Here is an 18153-nt window from a genome sequence, read left to right as displayed (position 1 = left end):
GTTATGCTGGAATCGTTTAAATTCATTTTTTCCTTCATCAATGTACACTCAATACCCCATTATGACAAAGAGAAAACCGGATTTTAGCAAGTTTTGCAAATTTATTAAAAAGAAAAAACTGAACTATCATATTGACATACGTATTCATACCCTTTGCTATGACACTTGAAATTTAGCTCAGGTGCCTCCCATTTCTCTTGATCATCTTTGAGATGTTTCTACACCTTGATTGGAGTCCACCTTTGGTAAATTCAATTGATTGGACATGATTTGGAAAGGCACACACGGAAACATTTGGAAACACGACACACGTATCTTTCACTGAGGAGAGGCTTCCATCTGACCACTCTGCCATATAGCCCAGATCGGTGGATTGTTGCAGTGATGGTTGTCCTCTGGAAGTTTCTCCCATCTCCACACAGAATCTCTGGAGCTCAGCCAGAGTGACCATTGGGTTCTTGGTCACCTCTATTACCAAGGCCCTTCTCCCCCGATTGCTCAGTTTGGCTGGGCGGCCAGCTCTAGGAAGAGTCCTGGTTGTTCCAAACTTCTTCCATTTCAGAATTATGGAGGCCACTGTGCTCTTGGGAACCTTCAATGCAGCAGAAATTTTTTTGTATGCTTCCCCAAATCTGTGCCTCGACAAAATCCTGTCTCTGAGCTCTGCAGGCAGTTCCTTTGACCTCATGGCTTGGTTTTTGCTCTGATATGCATTGTCAGCTGTGAGTCCTTATGGAGACAGGTGTGTGCCTTTCCAAATCATGTCCAATCAATTGAATTCTCTTGATCATCTTTGAGATGTTTCTACACCTTGATTGGAGTCCACCTGTGGTAAATTCAATTGATAGGACATGATTTGGAAAGGCACACACCTGACTATATAAGGTCTCACAGCTGACAATGCATATCAGAGCAAAAACCAGGCCATGAGGTCGAAGGAACTGCCTGCAGAGCTCAGAGACAGGATTGTGTCGAGGCACAGATTTGGGGAAGCCTACAAAAAATTTTCTGTTGCATTGAAGGTTCCCAAGAGCACAGTGGCCTCCATAATTTTTTATTTTGGAAGAAGTGTAGAACAACCAGGACTCTTCCTGGAGATGGCCGCCCGGCCAAACTGAGCAATCAGGGGAGAAGGGCCTTGGTAAGAGAGGTGACCAAGAACCCGATGGTCACTGGCTGAGCTCCAGAGATCCTGTATGGAGATGGGAGAAACTTCCAGAAGGACAACCATCACTGCAACACTCCACTGATCTGGGCTTTATGGCAGAGTGGCCAGACGGAAGCCTCTCCTCAGTGAAAGACACATGAAAGCCCGCTTGGAGTTTGCAAAAAAGCACCTAAAGGACTCTCAGACTGTGAGAAACAAGATTATGTGGTCTGATGAAACCAAGATTGAACTGTTTGGCTGTAAGCCCCTAAACTTGGTTTACTTTGGTAGTAAACACTCTGGCACGTCATGACTTGCATGTAGAAATGCAGCATTATATTATATTTGTTTGTGGTTCAAAGGTGATGGTAAAGCAACCTGTCCCATTATTCGCCTTGTGACCACGTCTCTCAAATGGCTGAAGTTCTGTCATCGCTCATCTTTTCCAGAAATGGTCGTCAGTACGTGTGTCTCAAAAGAGCCAGTTTTCAAAACAATAAACAGGTGAGTAAATTTTGTGACAACAATCTTGGGTAGTGTTCTATTGGAGTTGATGTTTGTTGTGTTTAATTTTAAAAAATAATCCTATAATTTTAAAACTAAATGATTGAAACAAACAATAGCGCCATAGTCCAAGGTTCTTTACTTGTACTTTACTGGTGCATCATGCCTTGTGCTCATTATCATATTCTCCTACCAATCAGGCTGATAAACTTAAGGAGGAAGATGATGGACAACCCTCAGGTTTGGACATTATCATGGTTGGGGGTTGTTATTTTGCTGTTTGTTTGGATGAGTGGTGGTTTTGGGCTGTTGCAGTTGTTTGTGTGTAAAGTTGTATTTGAAGTGTTTCAGTAAAGGTTGAGATTGGTACCAGGCAGTTATTGTGTTGACAAGGCAGGATTTGATAATGTGAACTCTTCCCATATGAAATGTGAACTATGAACTCTGTCCCCCATTTTCAGATGGTTATCAACATAGATACAAGGACAGAAGAAAAGGCTCACTGGATATTCGTTCTATGACCTCGCGGGGCAGTGACGGTAGGATACCTTGTGATTGTCTGCCAAGTGTCATTCATTCCTCTGGACACTTCCTTCGGAGTGTGTGGTTTGTTTTGTAATTCATTTTGTGTACAGCTGTGGCGTCTTTTTCATGACTGATATGAAACCTCTGTTGCAGTTGTGATAACTCGCTTCCTCCATCAGCTGCATGTATTTTGTGTCATGCACAAATGAGGGATATATATATATATATATTATATATGTGTGCTTGACAAATAGTTGTGTGGAAGAACATGGGGAAAGGGTGGAACATCAACGAATAGAAACCAGGTGAGGTGGATCGAGGAAGTCGTGAAGGCAATCAGTGAGAAGAACACTTGATGGTAGGCGTTACCAGGTTCAAAAGAAAAGGTTACTGTTGGAGGTGCATAGACCACCACCATCAATGAGCAGTTTTTGTGTTGAATTGTATTCCACAAAAAAATCCAGATATTTTTCAAAATTGTTACAATTCTGATACCAGTTGTTCTACTCGATGAGATCCACAAGACTTGAAGGAATAGTGCATTAAGTCTTCAAAATTTTCGATAATCCATCCTTGGTGTTCGGAAATATTTGTAATCCAACGTTCGCATATGCAGTGCACTCGGATGGAAAGCCTCGTTAATTATCTTCCTTTTGTTCCTTATCGTCTCCCTATTTTTCACAACTTTTGTCATTTTATAAATCCTTACCCCCATACCAATGCATGTGCTTTTCCCCCGTCCACCCTATTGCTTTTTCAAAAAAAGAAAAAAAGAAACCACTTCATTATCCTTTCACAATAACAAAAAACACTCAAAACGTTTCTCTTGATATCACTTTTATTCCCACCACTTCAGTGGTATATATTACCATGAGCACATGCTACTGGGCTCTTGTATCAGGGTAGAGATATTGTGCTGTCTCCTTGGGCAGATGTGGTCTTTTCCTGCATCAAGATTTCCTTTCCATAAATTGCCCATAAATCTGACAGCACACACCCATTATATTACACAAGGTTCAAGCTGCCAATGGATGCTACATTAATAATGCCATTAAAATGGTTACAGAGCATCTGCGATCTACCCAGACCCTCTACATTCTAAATTTCCCCTTAATTTGTGGGCCGGTGTGGTCAGTCAATGCGATTCCGCCTTTTTCGTTTCTCAATAGAAAATCACTCCTGTATGTTGGCGAAATATCAGAATTTAATTTGACAAATGTGGTTCAAAACTACACCAACAGTCAATAAATACCAATTGTGAGATTATTTTGAGCTTCAAGCATTTGGGGTTACTGGCTCCTTTAAATGGTAATTTTACTGTGCTTAAGAAAAACAAATGCTAGCGGCAACTCCTCTCAACCCTCCTCCCCTCCTCCCCACTTTCCCATCCTTCCCACCCTCTCCCTTTCACCTGAAATAGTCAGGGAGAGTGGAGTGCTGAGGGCCAAAGCTGTGCAGGATATGAAACCTGGAGGTTGGAAGGATAGAGTAACAGGGATGGGAGAAAGGATTCTAATTCATACAGCGATGGGTTTATGAGGGAGGGTTTGATTTATGTTATGTCCTGGATCGTTTGCATGTTGGACACAAATTACAATTTCCCTCGCTAATGCAATTCCTGCCATATTAACTGAAAAACGTTTTTCTTTACTTTTTTTTCATTTATTTATTTCTTTTGGGAGATTTTTCAAATTTTTGGACTTGGCTCTTTCAGAATTATTTAATTGTTCACATTTCTGGGAACATTACTTTAAAAAAAACAGCATTCATTGTTATTGCTAACATTTTAGGCACAATTTAAATTGGGCATTGTACAAACACAAAGCCTTCTACCAATATGACATCACTGCTGCTGAAACAATTTGTGCACATTAATTAGACTATGTTTGAGGAGTTATTTACTTAGAAGCAAAGATAAGACTCGGTGGTGTAATGGTTAGAGCGTGCGCTCTGAGTCTGGGAGGTCGGCGGTTCAAACTCCACCGAATCATACCAAACACTTTAAAGATGGTATTGTAGCGACCCATGGGTCCCCTAAGGCTCGAGACCAGCAACATAATCTCCTTGCCCCAGCCGGTGACGTAACCGGCGGACAAACCGCGGCGCCGAGGTTATAATTGCTTGCACCTGTCGGTCACATGACCACCAAAGCGTGCCTCGCCTGAGAGGCGTGGCTTTGGTTCTGACGTATGCTTTTTGGCTTGGATTATATGTATGCGAACCCGATAAACGGGTTTTCAGAGTTCCCGAGTTGATTATACAGTAAACATCTTCTCGGACGAATTTGTGTCTTGTCCGTCACTTCGTCCATCTCAAGCAGGAGCACCGCTCCTTCACTGGTGACCCCGAGTTTACGACACGCGATGGACACGGCAGTGTCCCTCAAATTGCCCACTTTCTGGAAAGCGCATGCCGCCGTCTGGTTCGCTCAGGCGGACTCCCAGTTCGCCCTGCGTGGCATTACGGAGGACACCACTAAATACCATTACATGGTCGCCGCGCTCGGCTCCGTGACCGCCGCCCGCTGCCTGAGCCTCCTCCAGAGCCCGCCCGCTGACGGCAAGTACGACGCCATCAAGGCACTTCTTCTGGGCGCTTTCGCCCTCTCCCCGGCTGAACGCGCACGACGCCTGCTCGACCTTCCTGAGCTCGGCGATACGCGCCCGTCCGAACGTATGGACTACATGCTCGCGTTGCTCGGCGAGCACCCCTCGGATTTCCTTTTCCGAGAGCTTTTTCTCCGCCAGCTCCCGGCCCAAGTACGGGTCGCCCTGGCAAGCACGACCATCGCGAACCCCCGCGACCTCGCCAGGGAGGCCGACAAGATCTATTCGGCAAGCCGGCTCGTCGGAGCGTCGAGCCAGCTCGTCGGGGTGGCTGCCGGGAGCCCGCCCGCCGCCCAGTCGGCGCCCGCGGCGCAGTTTCCCGCCCACCCACCCGACACCCGCGACGCAGTTTCCTTCCCGGAGGCCGCCGGGCCGGCGCGACTGGCAGTGGCGACGCCGCGTCGCCCGGTCCCGACGCGTCGACCGGAGCCCCCGCCAGACCCGGCCTGGTGTTATTTCCACGCCAGGTTCGGGCGGCGGGCCCGATCATGTCGACCCCCGTGCACGTTTGGCAAGTCGGGAAACGGTCGGGCCGGCGCTCACTACCAGCCATGAGCGCCGGCCGTTCCGGAAGCCTGCTATTCATCGCGGACCAAGCGTCGGGGTGGCATTTTCTCTGCGACACTGGCGCTCAGCTGAGCGTCATTCCCGCTTCAGCGGAGGACAGGCGGGCCGCCATTTGCGGCCCCTCCTTAATCGCGGCCAACGGCTCCGCCATCCGCACCTTCGGCCCACGCACCGTCGCCCTCCGCTTCGGCAGCCAGCTCTTTCGCTGGGAGTTCGTGACGGCGGACGTCCCCATGGCTTTGCTCGGTGCCGATTTCCTTTGCGCCATGGGCTGCTGGTCGACGTTAAACGCCGGCGTCTCGTCAACGCCGAAACTTTCAGCTCGCTGGCGTGCGCCTTGAGCCGTTCCGCGCCCACCGAGCTTTCCTGCGTCCTCCCGTTGGCAGACGACTTCGCGCGTCTCCTCGCGGAGTTCCTGGCCCTCACGCGACCGACGTTTTCGGCCGTCGCGGTGCGTCACGGCATCGAGCATCATATTCCCACTACGGGCCCGCCGGTGTACGCCCGAGCCCGCCGTCTCGACCCAGCCAAACTCGCCGTCGCCAAGGCCGAGTTCGCCGCGCTGGAGCGCCTCGGCATCGTGCGGTGCTCCGACAGCGCCTGGGCCTCGCCGCTGCACATCGTCCCGAAGCCGGGGGGCGGATGGTGGCCATGCGGCGACTACCGCTGCCTCAACGACGCCACTACCCCCGACAGGTACCCCGTCCCGCACATCCAGGATTTTTCCGCCCGGTTGGCGGGGCGGACCATTTTTTCAAAAGTGGACCTGATTCGGGGGTACCACCAGGTGCCCGTCCGCCCGGCCGACATCCTGAAGACGGCCGTTATTACACCCTTCGGCCTCTTCGAATTCCTCCGGATGCCCTTCGGCCTCAAAAACGCGGCACAGGCGTTCCAGCGCCTGATGGACGGCGTGCTGCGTGACTTGCCGTTCCTCTTTACCTACCTGGACGACATCCTCGTCGCCAGCACGTCCAGAGCCGAGCACCTCCTCCACTTTCGGACGCTGTTCGGCCGCCTCAGCGAGCATGGCTTGATCGTCAACCCGGCCAAATTTCACTTTGGTGCGGCGACGATCGACCTTTTGGGCCACCGCATCACCCGGAACGGCGCCGTGACGCTACCGGCCAAAGTCGAGGCCATCGCCGCTTTCCTGCACCCCCGCTCCGTCAAGGCGTGGCAGGAGTTCCTCGGGATGGTGAACTTTTATCACCGCTTCGTGCCCCGAGCTGCGCAACTCATGTGGCCCTTGTACACCGCCCTCCGCGGCCAGCCGGCGAAGCGCGACGTCGTCTGGTCCACGGACATGGACGCTGCTTTCACCGGCGCGAAACGGGCCCTCGCCAACGCCACGCTGCTGGCCCACCCGGTACCCCATGCTCCCATCGCCCTCACCACGGACGCCTCCGACTACGCCGTGGGGGCGGTTCATGAGCAATGGGTAACCGGGGCCTGGCAGCCGCTCGCGTTCTTCAGCCGGCAACTCCTGCCCAACGAGTTGAAGTACAGCACTTTCGACCGCGAGCTCCTCGGGCTGTACCTGGCCGTCCGCCATTTTCGCCACCTCCTGGAGGACCGCCCGTTCACGGCCTTTGTCGACCACAAGCCATTGATTTTCGCCATGGCCAAGGTCACGGAGCCGTGGTCGGCCTGCCAGCAGCGCCAACTCTCCGCCGTGTCGGAATACACCACGGACATCCGGCACGTCGCCGGAAAGGACAACGCCGTGGCCGACTGCCTTTCTCGAGCCGGCGCCAACGCCGTCCACCTCGGCGTCGATTTCGCCCTGATGGCGACGGACCAGGCCACCGACGGCACGGCACGGTGCAGGCACTCCGGGTGGCGGACACGGGCCTCCGCTTGGCTGACGTCCCCTTCGCGGACACGGTCCTGCTTTGTGACGTCTCCCAAGGCCGACCTCGCCCTGTTGTGCCGGTCACCTGGCGGCGGCGCATTTTTGCTTCGCTCCACGGCCTCTCTCACCCGGGCCGGAAGGCGTCCCAGAGGCTGGTGTCGGCACGTTTCGTCTGGCACGGGTTGTGACGGGACGTCCGTGACTGGGCCAACGCCTGCACACCCTGCCAGCGGGCGAAGGTCCACCGTCACACCCAGGCTCTGCTGGCTCCTTTCACCGTGCCCGAGCGACGTTTCGACCACGTCCACGTGGACCTGGTGGGTCCCCTTCCCCCATCGCAGGGGTTCACCCACCTGCTTACCATGGTGGACAGGACCACCAGGTGGCCGGAGGCCCTCGCCTCCACCACCACTGCCGACGTGGCCCAGGCGTTCATCGCCACCTGGGTCGCGCGATTCGGCGCACCGGCAGACATCTCGCCTGTGGGGCGCGGTCGCCCGCACGTTGGGCTTTACCCTGCACCGCACCACGGCCTACCACCCCCAGGCCAACGGGTTGTGCGAGCGGTTCCACCACTCCATGAAGGCCACACTCATGGCCGGCCTCCAGGACGACGGCTGGGCCGACCGGCTCCCGTGGGTCCTTTTGGGCCTCCGCACGGCTCCAAAGGAGGACCTCCAGGCATCCACCGCCGAGTTGGTGTACGGCCAGGCCCTCCGCGTCCCGGGCGAGTTCGTGCCCGACGCCACCAGCCCCTGGTCCGCCGCGCGCCAGCGCACGGACTTCCAGGAGGCCGCCCAACGTTTCGCCCCGGTGCCCACGTCCCGCCACGGCGACCCCCAATCCTACGTCCCCCCAACACTCCGCACGGCGGAGTACGTCTTTGTGCGCCACGACGCGCACCGGGAGCCGCTCCGGCCACCATACGACGGACCCTTCCGGGTCCTACGACAGGACAACAAGTCCTTCGTCGTCAGCATCGGCGGCCGGGCGGACTGGATTTTGGTGGACCGCCTCAAGCCGGCCCACATGGACGTCGGCCAGCCGCTACGGCTGGCTCTCCCACCGCGGCGCGGCCGCCCCCCGTCCACTGCACCCCCCGCCTGGCCACCCGCCACCACACCTGACCCCCCCCCCCCCCCCCCCCGCGACCAGCCAGGGGTCGTTTCGGTTGGGTCATCCGGACCCCCCTCAGGTTGACCTTCCTGGACCAAGTCGATTCTGGGGGGGGGCGTGTGTAGCGACCCATGGGTCCCCCAAAGCTCGAGACCAGCAACATAATCTCCTTGCCCCAGCCGCTGACGTAACCGGCGGACAAACCGCGGCGCCGAGGTTATAATTGCTTGCACCTGTCGGTCACATGACCACCAAAGCGTGCCTCGCGTGAGAGGCGTGGCTTTGGTTCTGACGTATGCTTTTTGGCTTGGATTATATGTATGCGAACCCGATAAACGGGTTTTCAGAGTTCCCGAGTTGATTATACATTAAACATCTTCTCGGACGAATTTGTGTCTTGTCCGTCACTTCGTCCGTCTCAAGCAGGAGCACCGCTCCTTCAGTATGTGCTGCTTCCTTGTTTGGCGCTCAGCATTTAAATGAGAGAGCACGGACCAACAACCATGGGTTGACAACCATTTTGTAGGATTGATGGGCAGAATGGCCTCCTCCTGCATCATAGTTCTCCTCCTGCTGCATTGAAGTTCCTTGTAAGGGAACTCGTATTAAATATATACCTTTATATTCTCCAGAATTGCTTTTTTATAGATGATGTTTCCCATAATTGGTTATATTTGTCACATACCCCTAATTATTTTTACCTGCAACATGTCGCACGTCAACAAGTGCTTCGCGTTGATGTTGTTGGGGTTCTTGATGGAGGCGATTTTTGATATCTACACCTATTGGTCAGCAGGTCCCGGACCACACACACACACATCTGTCGCACGACTCCATCCACTACAGCACCGAGACTTGATGATATGGCCGCTAGCTTGGTTTTCTGGTGCGCCAAACACATTAGGCTTGTCGGCCTCTGCTGATAATACACTGCCCGGGTTTGTTGCAATTATTATACACTGCCTGAAACATAAAGAAAAAACTAATCATATGTCGCATAATAATAAGGTTTCATCAATCAACGCGATTGGGAAACGCATTTCATGCACTATTAAAAGATTAACTTGACACCTTTCATCCATGTCAACCTTCACCATGGTTATATCAGAATGAACTGATTCGTCCCACGTCACGGATTGTTTAACCCCAATATGGGGCCGTTCAAAAATTACGTAAAGTTATTTTTTCGGGGGGCGGGGGGGGGGGAGGAGGGGCGAATACCATGTGTGCTGATTGCCTTGATTGCACCATTTTTGTGCAAGTGCAAGTAATTACCTTCCTTGTAATTTTTTTCAACATGTGACGAGATTTTTCAGGGTCTCTCATCAGGAGTAACACTCAACTCAAACCTGATCTGGCGTAACAAACCCGGGCAGTGTATAATCAGCAGAGGCCTACAAGCCTGATGTCCTAGGCTCACCAGAAAACTAAGATGGCAGCCATATTATTTTGGTGGATGCCAGGGTGGGTGGAGTCTCACGACAAATGTGAGTGGGGTCCAGCAGCTGTCCGACCAATGGGTGCACATTTCATATATCGACCCCTGAAAAGAACAGCAATGCGGAGCACTTGTAGACCTGCGACACGTCACAGGTAAAAAAAACGTCCAGACAAAATGAGAGCACTGAAAAAGGTGGACATGTGTTGACAGCTTCAAAGATCTTTCCCTCCATTTCTATTTTTTTTTTTCTCCAGCATTTTAGGTCATCTCATCTTGATTCTCGAAGCGATTTTTAACTTATAAAATGGGTTGTGATGGCCAGATGGCTGTCCGTCCGTCCAGTCGTCCGTCTGATAACTTTTTCCTATTTTTGCTACTCCTTCCTTATCACCCGGCTGAGTGTTCTAAAACTTGATGCATGAATACAATCGCTTAGGCTTCAATTTTATGATTTCAGATCATGGAGGCTCCCGGGAGGGGGGGGGGGGGGGGTTACCTCCCAAACTTCAGATCCCTACTCGTCCCTTATTGACCAACAAATTGCTCTGACATCCGATAGAGCCATTCTACTCGATGGCCCGCAGGATTGCTCAGTCTTAAATTTTTCGATTTTGGATCGGGGGTTCCTCCAAATACAACCTCAAGACATGACAATTAGCCCACTTTGGGGCTATTTATTCATACCACATTGGTTATATCAATAAAACTAAACTTTAAATTGTTTTGGGTTTGAATAAATTGGTTAGCTTAAAGAACATAATTTGGTACTTCAATTGTGATTTGTGAATCTTCATTAATGGTAATGAAAGCTGCTTTTTATACGAGTCATAACCTACCAGACATTTGAATTAATGATGTGTAAATTTATGTAAAGTATGGTTTGTATGCATGAGTGCTGTAGACGTATTGTTGTGTGGTTTGTTCCTGGAAGGGGGAAGCGGACAACACCGACGGAACTCGTCAATGGCACGGATTCACTCGATGACCATTGAGGCTCCAATTACAAAGGTAAAAATTTGCACATAGCTAAAAGAGCCTGTGATAGTAAGTACTGGCCCATTTGAGGCTTAGTTATTGTTGCATCCTTCTTCTGTGATTAGTTCAATCGACTTTAGGACAAGAAAGCTAAATAAAGTGTCGGTCAAGATTGGCATTACTTGGACGCTAAGAATGTTGATTATCAAAATGGACAGAATGCTTAATAACCCATAATTATTTGTATTACCATACCAGATATACAACCTGGACAATGCAGTGCTTCCTCTAAAATGATGTACCTGCTTCTTTGCATATCACATTATGATGACCTTTCCTCCTTGACAATGTTGCAACAGGTGATAAACATCATAAACATGGCCCAGGAGAGCAGTCCTGTAACAGTAGCAGAAGCACTGGACCGTGTGTTGGAGATCCTCCGCACTACCGAGCTGTATTCTCCACAGCTGGCAGCACGAGGAGACGAAGACCCACACACAAGCGACCTTGTCGGAGGGCTGATGACAGTGAGTGCAGGGTGAATGTCCCTGTGATGCAAGATGGTGTCACGCTTTTGGTAATGGTTGCTGCCCTGTTGGTGGCTCTTTTCTTCGACTTTTAATTTTTGCTTAAGTAACCTCCTTTCTCTCCCTCTCACATAGGATGGTATACGAAAACTTTCTGAAAATGACTACATCTTGTCAAAGAGTGAGGATGGGGAAAAGTGATGCCATTGTCATTCATAATTGTTATCACTTCATTGAGGATATTTACAGGTGAATTTAGTTTAAAGTGTTGCCGTGTTTTGGCAGCCTCCCATCATGTCCACACCTCTCAATCTATTCCCACGTCATTGTCCGATGTCCCGTCACACATCGCAGACATCCTGGAGAATGCAGACAGCTGGGATTTTGACATATTCGAGTTGGAGAGGGCCACACATGGAAGGTGAGACTTTTACCAACAATATTTGCTGCATTCAATGGTTTGTTTCCACGATTTATACTCCTACTGTATTGTGGGTTGGGAGATGGAATCAAAACGTCCCAAACTCATGATTGTGCTAACCCTGTGAGGTCAAGGAAATGTTACCACGTCCAGAGCAGTTGACACACCACTTTCTTTGGCCACTGCAAAAGGTCAGTAACATCCAGGAGGGATCATCAGGCTGAAAGTCTGGCTAAGTAGACTGAACGTGGGAATGATGGAGGGGAGAGGTGTTGAGTTGGGAGATATCAGCAAGGAGTTAGTCACAGTGGAGAGATGAGAGGGATGGATATTTATGGCATAGTTGATACGAAAACACCTGTTGTGTGTCATGTTTGTCTACGGTCCACAGACAGGACAGCGCAGAGAAATAGAGTTTTGGGGACGAATTGAAGAGGATGATGGTAATGGTCGAACTGGAGGTGATGCTGTGCACTGCGGGAGTAGAGGAGTTGGGTAAGGAAGTGAGTGTGGGTACATACAGATGTGTAGTGAGTAATAGGGAGGGTCGCGATCTGGAGCTGGTGGTAAGAAACGGTGGAGTTGTAGCTGGTTTGTTCTTCCAGAAGCAGGAGAGTCATAAGATTCCATACAGGTGTGGACACCACAAGACTGAATTGTATCTGCTGATAGTCAGGAAGCATTCATTGTGGAGGATTAAAAGCTGCAAAGCGATTGCAGAAGAGCATGCCACAGCACCGCAAGAGCCTGTGATGTTTGTTGTGCACATGCATGAAAGGAGGAAAGCTAAGATCCTTCGTGAGTATATGTTTAAGTGATGGAAGTGTAAAGATGACGTTGTTGTAGAATGCAAGGATAGGGTGAAGGCCAAGTATGAGGAGCGACGGGAAGTTATGGAGAGGGGAAGTTAATGACAGAGGGAACCAGTGCTAAAGGTATGTGAAGGCTACTTCATGAAGTTGCTGAACTAGGGAGGGGACAAAGCTGAGCTGGAGCTGCCAAGATATGTGATGGGGAAAGCAGAAATAGTGGTATGGAGGAAGGTGCAAAGAGCTTTGCAGATGATGAAGAAGGGGAGAGTGTCAGCCATTGGTAAGGTACGTGTGGAGATGCTAAGTACGGTGGGAGAGATTGAAGAGTTGGACAAAGAGGTTCATATTGTTACAGGTGTCGGGGATGAGGACCAGAGTCCCAAACGTCACTCCCGACTAAGTGTGTTATCGGGTGACGAATGTCAGCGACCCCAAGTCCTATCCCCAACCCGCCGGGCTAAGGCCCGCAAGCTGACCGAGCGTTTTTTGGAAGCTTGAACTTTTGGCTTAAGGCAAGGAGTAGAGGCTCTAGAATATAGACTGCCACACTGGCGGCTCAGGGGAGGCTTGCACCCCGATCCGAAAAATGTCAATCAAACAAAATGAAATACAATCAATTTACTTCAAAGAATGCAAAACGATACAATAAGCAAATCATACAAGTATGACGACGGACTTAATGAATTAATAATGACAGACTGAAACAATTAACACAGGCCACATACAACCAATATGAAAGGCTGACACAACATCACACACACAACACTCTATCTAACCCAGGGAAAGGAAGGGAAGCAAATTAATAAAACTAGCAACGGTACCCACCCTATGTGCGGGACTTCAATGAATGAATGAATGTAATGAACAATGCCATGCGTCGCGTTGGCAGCAGCGACAATATAAAAATGTTTGCCAAGAACTTCAAAGAGAGAAAAGGAACTTTTATCAGCAATGTCATCTATCCTGAAGTTCTAAGCCGAAGAAGAGGTACAAATTCATTCCATTTTGAGGGAGGCGATTTTGGGTTTTGAGGGAGGGATTCAAACGGGTATGTTTGTTCCATTCCCAGTCAATGGCAAATCTGCATATGGCGATCTGCGAATTTCACGTTTAGAAAGTAAAAACCGTCACGGCATTTCGTCATTCACTTGAACTCGATATCTTTTTTCAATCCAAACAGCATAACTCCAATCACAAATTAAATAGCATTAATATAAAAAATAAACTTTGAACAACATTCGTGACATAAGCAAATATTTAAATCCTGATATGAAGTTCCGTACGGTTGGGTGAATACAATTACGAATTCAAAATCGTATTTGTATTCACTGAATTCCAATCATCAATTGATACTTTAACAAAACGATGAACATGATTAAGGTTTAACGATTTAACATTACGATTGAATGACGGTTGTATTGGGATATTATCAAACTCGCTCATGGTCGTAATCTGTCCACGTCCGCATTCGCGGCAGGTTCATAATTCTCATCAAAATCTAAACAGTATGTGTAGAATTTCAATAAAAGCCACATCACTGTTCATATCGGTAAATATTATTCCATCGTGTTTGGAAAAACTGGAAAATTGGAAAAACAATATAGCCGATTTTACTCCAGGGGGTCCCAGGATAAATAAATAAATTTTAAAAAACCTTTAGAGGCCATTTTTCCCCGCAAGCAGGGGTTGGCCTTTTTCGGGGACCGTGGTTGTTGTTGTTTTTTTGGTCCCCTTTTTGAAGCAATGTTTTACGGCCGGATACCCTTCCTGCCGCCAACCATTTTTGTCGCCTTTTTACGACCAACAGGGAATTACCAGTGAACTGGTACTCAATTTGCCGACCTCGGAAGGATGACAGTAGGGAGATAATGGGGCTTCCAGGACACCCATGTATTTAGATGAGACTTTTCCCCAAACTGCCCATTTTTCCCATTATTACCGCGACACCCCTTTCTCCTTTTACATGTAAGTGAATGGGGGAGTCCTTACTTAACCTCCAAGGACCACGCGACATTCAAAATTCCTCATTGATCCTATGAATATTTGCTCATTTTCTAATTTTTTAAACAACTCCATTCTCTTATGGAACTCATCCCCATCTAGGATATTGATAAACTTTACATTAAGCACCTTTCTCTGTGCGTTTATAAAATGATATGTTTCACGGAGGGACCTGGTCTGTCCTCCTCCCGATCCACATACCATTTTAAAATTATAATATTTATTATCCGGTTGATAACCATCAAAGTTCTCACTCCACTCTAATATATTTTTCTTCCCGCCCTCCATTACCCCACTTAACAAATGAATACGTTTATCCGTCTTGAGGACCTTCTGACCCTCTCAACCTCTCGGATCTGGTATTTCTCACACTCATTATGTTTTCCATTTATATACCAAGGTTGATTACACCTCCACCCTTTAGTCTGGTTAATACTTGGTTCTATCATTTATTTATTTATAAAAAAGGCGGCGGTAGCCCTTAAAATCCCTAACCCCCCTTTTTAACTTATCACTTATATATATATATATATATATATATATATATATATCTTATCACTTATATATATCTTATCACTTATATATCTTATCACTTATATACTTATATAACCATAAGGGAGACTATCAATTCCATTTTCTAAAATATATCGTTTATCATCATATGCTCCTCGTGCTAGTTTATTTATCTCTTCTGAATATAATTCATGCTTATAACTCCTAATCCCTTTTACCTTTCGATATTGTTCCCCCCCACTCATCAAACATTGATAATAATGACCAAAATTTATACTTTCTTTAATTACATTTTTCTTAATCCCCTTGAGCTTCTGATCACACTTCTCCACATTCCCAACTCTATATTTATACGCATAGGCCTTTGCTCTCAATGCTATGAACTCACTCAGAATATTTCCACCAAGCTCATCCTTGAACTTTCCAATCACCTTTTTATTTTGATTCGAGAACAGCTGACTAGTAGCATCATAGTTGCTTGTATCATAAATTACAGAATCAGCTTTCATATCATCATAGACGTCATCTGTCTTGATACTCAGAATGAAGCTGTCCGTATCCATATACATCAACATGACGTTATCATCATACTTTGTTTTCAAATTCTCATAATAATATTCATACATCAGTAGTTTTGATAGATCGAGAACAGTAGTACCAATATAAATCGGTTTATCCATCTCAATTTCTTCTTTCATCATATGAACAGCACAAAAGTTTTCTGTAAAGATTTCAACACGCTCAAAGCTCGGTCTGTTGATTATAATAATAATAATAATAATTCATTTATTTTGTATAGCGCTTTTCCAGAAGCCCAAAGGCGCTTTGACAGAGTGGAAAACATAATGCATAACAATACATGAAAACAACAATTGCAAAAAGACAAGAATCAAGAAAACAAACAGCAGCGATATACGGCATATATATAAGACAAGAATCAAAAAGACAAGACAAGAATCAATAGGGAAATATTTAAAGCAAAAGGAGGGAGAAGGAGAAGAGATAGTCAGGGGTTAAATGCTGTGGGTTGAATGTTGAATGCAGCGTTGAACAGGTGGGTCTTTAGTGATGTTTTGAATGTGGTGAGTGAGGAGGAGTCTCTGATGGTGTGAGGTAGTGAGTTCCAGAGGGTGGGAGCAGCGATGGAGAAGGCCCTGTCCCCCCAGGATCTGAATTTGGTCCGGATGGAGGGGGTCAGGAGGTTGGTACCAGCAGAGCGGAGGTTGCGGGTGGGAGTGTGTCTGGAGAGGAGGTCAGCCAGGTAGGATGGGGCCAGGTTATGGAGGGCTTTGTATGTCAAGAGGAGGATTTTGTACTGGATTCTCTGGGGGATGGGGAGCCAGTGAAGCTTGTAAAGGACGGGGGTGATGTGGTCACGGGTCCGGGAATGAGTGAGTAGACGGGCAGCGGAGTTCTGAATGTATTGGAGTTTATTGGTGATTTTTGAGGGTGAACCATAGAGGAGGCTATTGCAGTAGTCCAGACGGGAGGTGATGAAGGCGTGGATGAGGGTTTCTGCAGCCGTGGAGGAGAGGGATGAGCGGAGACGGGCAATGTTTTTCAGGTGAAAGAAGGCTGACTTTGTGATCTGTTTAGTGTATTTGTCGAAGGAAAGGGTTTGGTCAAAGATGACGCCAAGATTCCGGATGTGAGGGGAGGTGGATACTGGGATACCGTCGATGTTGAGGGCAAAGTTATGGGTGGATTTTGTGAGCGTTTTTGGGCCAATGATGATTATTTCAGATTTATCACAGTTAAGCTTGAGGAAGTTGATTTGAAGCCAGGATTTTATTTCAGTGATGCAGTTTGTCAGGATAGAGTGGGTGTCGGTGGAGACGGACTTGGTGGAGATGAAAAGCTGGATGTCATCGGCGAAGCAGTGGAATTGGAGACCATGACGGCGGATTAAGTGACCGAGCGGGGACAGGTAAAGGATGAAGAGGAGGGGGCCAAGAACTGAACCTTGGGGGACACCTTGGGGGAGGGGAGCAGTGGGGGATTTGCAGTTATTGATGGAGATGAACTGGCATCTGTCAGAGAGGTATGATTTAATCCAAGAGAGGGCAGTGCCGGTGACGTTAAAGGTGGATTCAAGTCGGGTGAGGAGGATAGTGTGATCGATGGTGTCAAAGGCAGCGCTGAGGTCGAGGAGGACGAGAATGTTGAGGTTGCCAGCGTCAGAGGAGAGGAGAAGGTCGTTGGTGATTTTGAGGAGAGCAGTTTCAGTACTGTGGTTGGAGCGGAATCCGGATTGGAATGTTTCATACAAGTTATTGGCAGAGAGATGATGTTTGAGTTGAGTGGCTACAGCGCGTTCCAAAACTTTTGACAGAAAGGGTAGGTTGGAGATGGGTCTGAAGTTGTTTAGGGTGTCAGGGTTTAGACCAGGTTTTTTTAGAATGGGGGTAACAGCAGCAATTTTGAGGGAAGGTGGGACGATGCCTGTAGACAGGGAGGAGTTTATTGTTGCAATGATAAGTGGAGAGAGAGCAGGGAGGGAGGCTTTGACAAAGCTGGAGGGGATGGGGTCAAGAGTGCAGGTGGCAGTTTTCATTCCTATGAGGAGTTCAGAGAGGTCAGTAGGAGAGATTGGGGAGAACCGAGACAGGGGATGGCAGGACAAGGGGGGGCAGGTGGTTGGAGGGGGAGCGGGTGCGGCGGTGGTCAAGCTGTTGTAGATGTTGTCAATTTTGCGTTGGAAGAAAGAGAGGAAGGAGATGCAGTTGTCTACTGTGAATGACTGGGTGGTGGTGTTCAGGGGGCGGAGGAGTTTGTTTATTGTCGAGAAGAGTGCTTTTGGGTTTCCGGAGCCAGAGTGGATAATTTGAGAGTAGTAGGCAGAGCGGGCGCGGGAGAGGGCATCTTTGTAGTGTTGTATGTGGTCCTTGTAGGCTTGGGAGTGAACTGTGAGACCCGTTTTATTGCGGAGTCTTTCAAGTTGGCGAGCACGAGTTTTCATCAGGTGGAGTTCAGGGGTAAACCAGGGAGCAGAATGGGTGAAAGAAACTGTTTTGGTTTTTACAGGCGCAAGCTGGTCAAGGCAGGAGGAGAGAGTGTGGTTGTAGTAGTCAGTGAGGTCGGAAGGGGTGTGGAGGTCAATGAAGGGAGAAGTGGACATTTTTTCAGAGAGGGTGGATGAGAAT

General features: G+C 48.5%; 1 protein-coding gene across 2 annotated transcripts in view; it reads left to right on the top strand.

Moving 5' to 3' along the window:
* The window catches only part of LOC137418958 (high affinity cAMP-specific and IBMX-insensitive 3',5'-cyclic phosphodiesterase 8B), a 244329-nt gene that overhangs the window by 156480 nt on the left and 69696 nt on the right, over window positions 1–18153 (top strand). For both annotated transcript variants that reach the window (XM_078785878.1, XM_078785877.1), the window contains 7 exons: window positions 1597–1651; window positions 1852–1891; window positions 2113–2190; window positions 10693–10769; window positions 11096–11263; window positions 11399–11444; window positions 11549–11684. In XM_078785878.1, the coding sequence (XP_078642004.1) occupies window positions 1597–1651; window positions 1852–1891; window positions 2113–2190; window positions 10693–10769; window positions 11096–11263; window positions 11399–11444; window positions 11549–11684 (600 nt within the window). The remainder of the gene's footprint in view (window positions 1–1596; window positions 1652–1851; window positions 1892–2112; window positions 2191–10692; window positions 10770–11095; window positions 11264–11398; window positions 11445–11548; window positions 11685–18153) is intronic.

Source organism: Myxine glutinosa, chromosome 10 (assembly GCF_964187855.1).
Source record: "Myxine glutinosa chromosome 10, kmMyxGlut1.1, whole genome shotgun sequence".
In the NCBI taxonomy this organism is placed as follows: Eukaryota; Metazoa; Chordata; class Myxini; order Myxiniformes; family Myxinidae; genus Myxine; species Myxine glutinosa.
The sequence above is the reverse complement of the archived record's forward strand: the minus strand, read 5'-3'. Positions and strand labels throughout refer to the sequence as shown.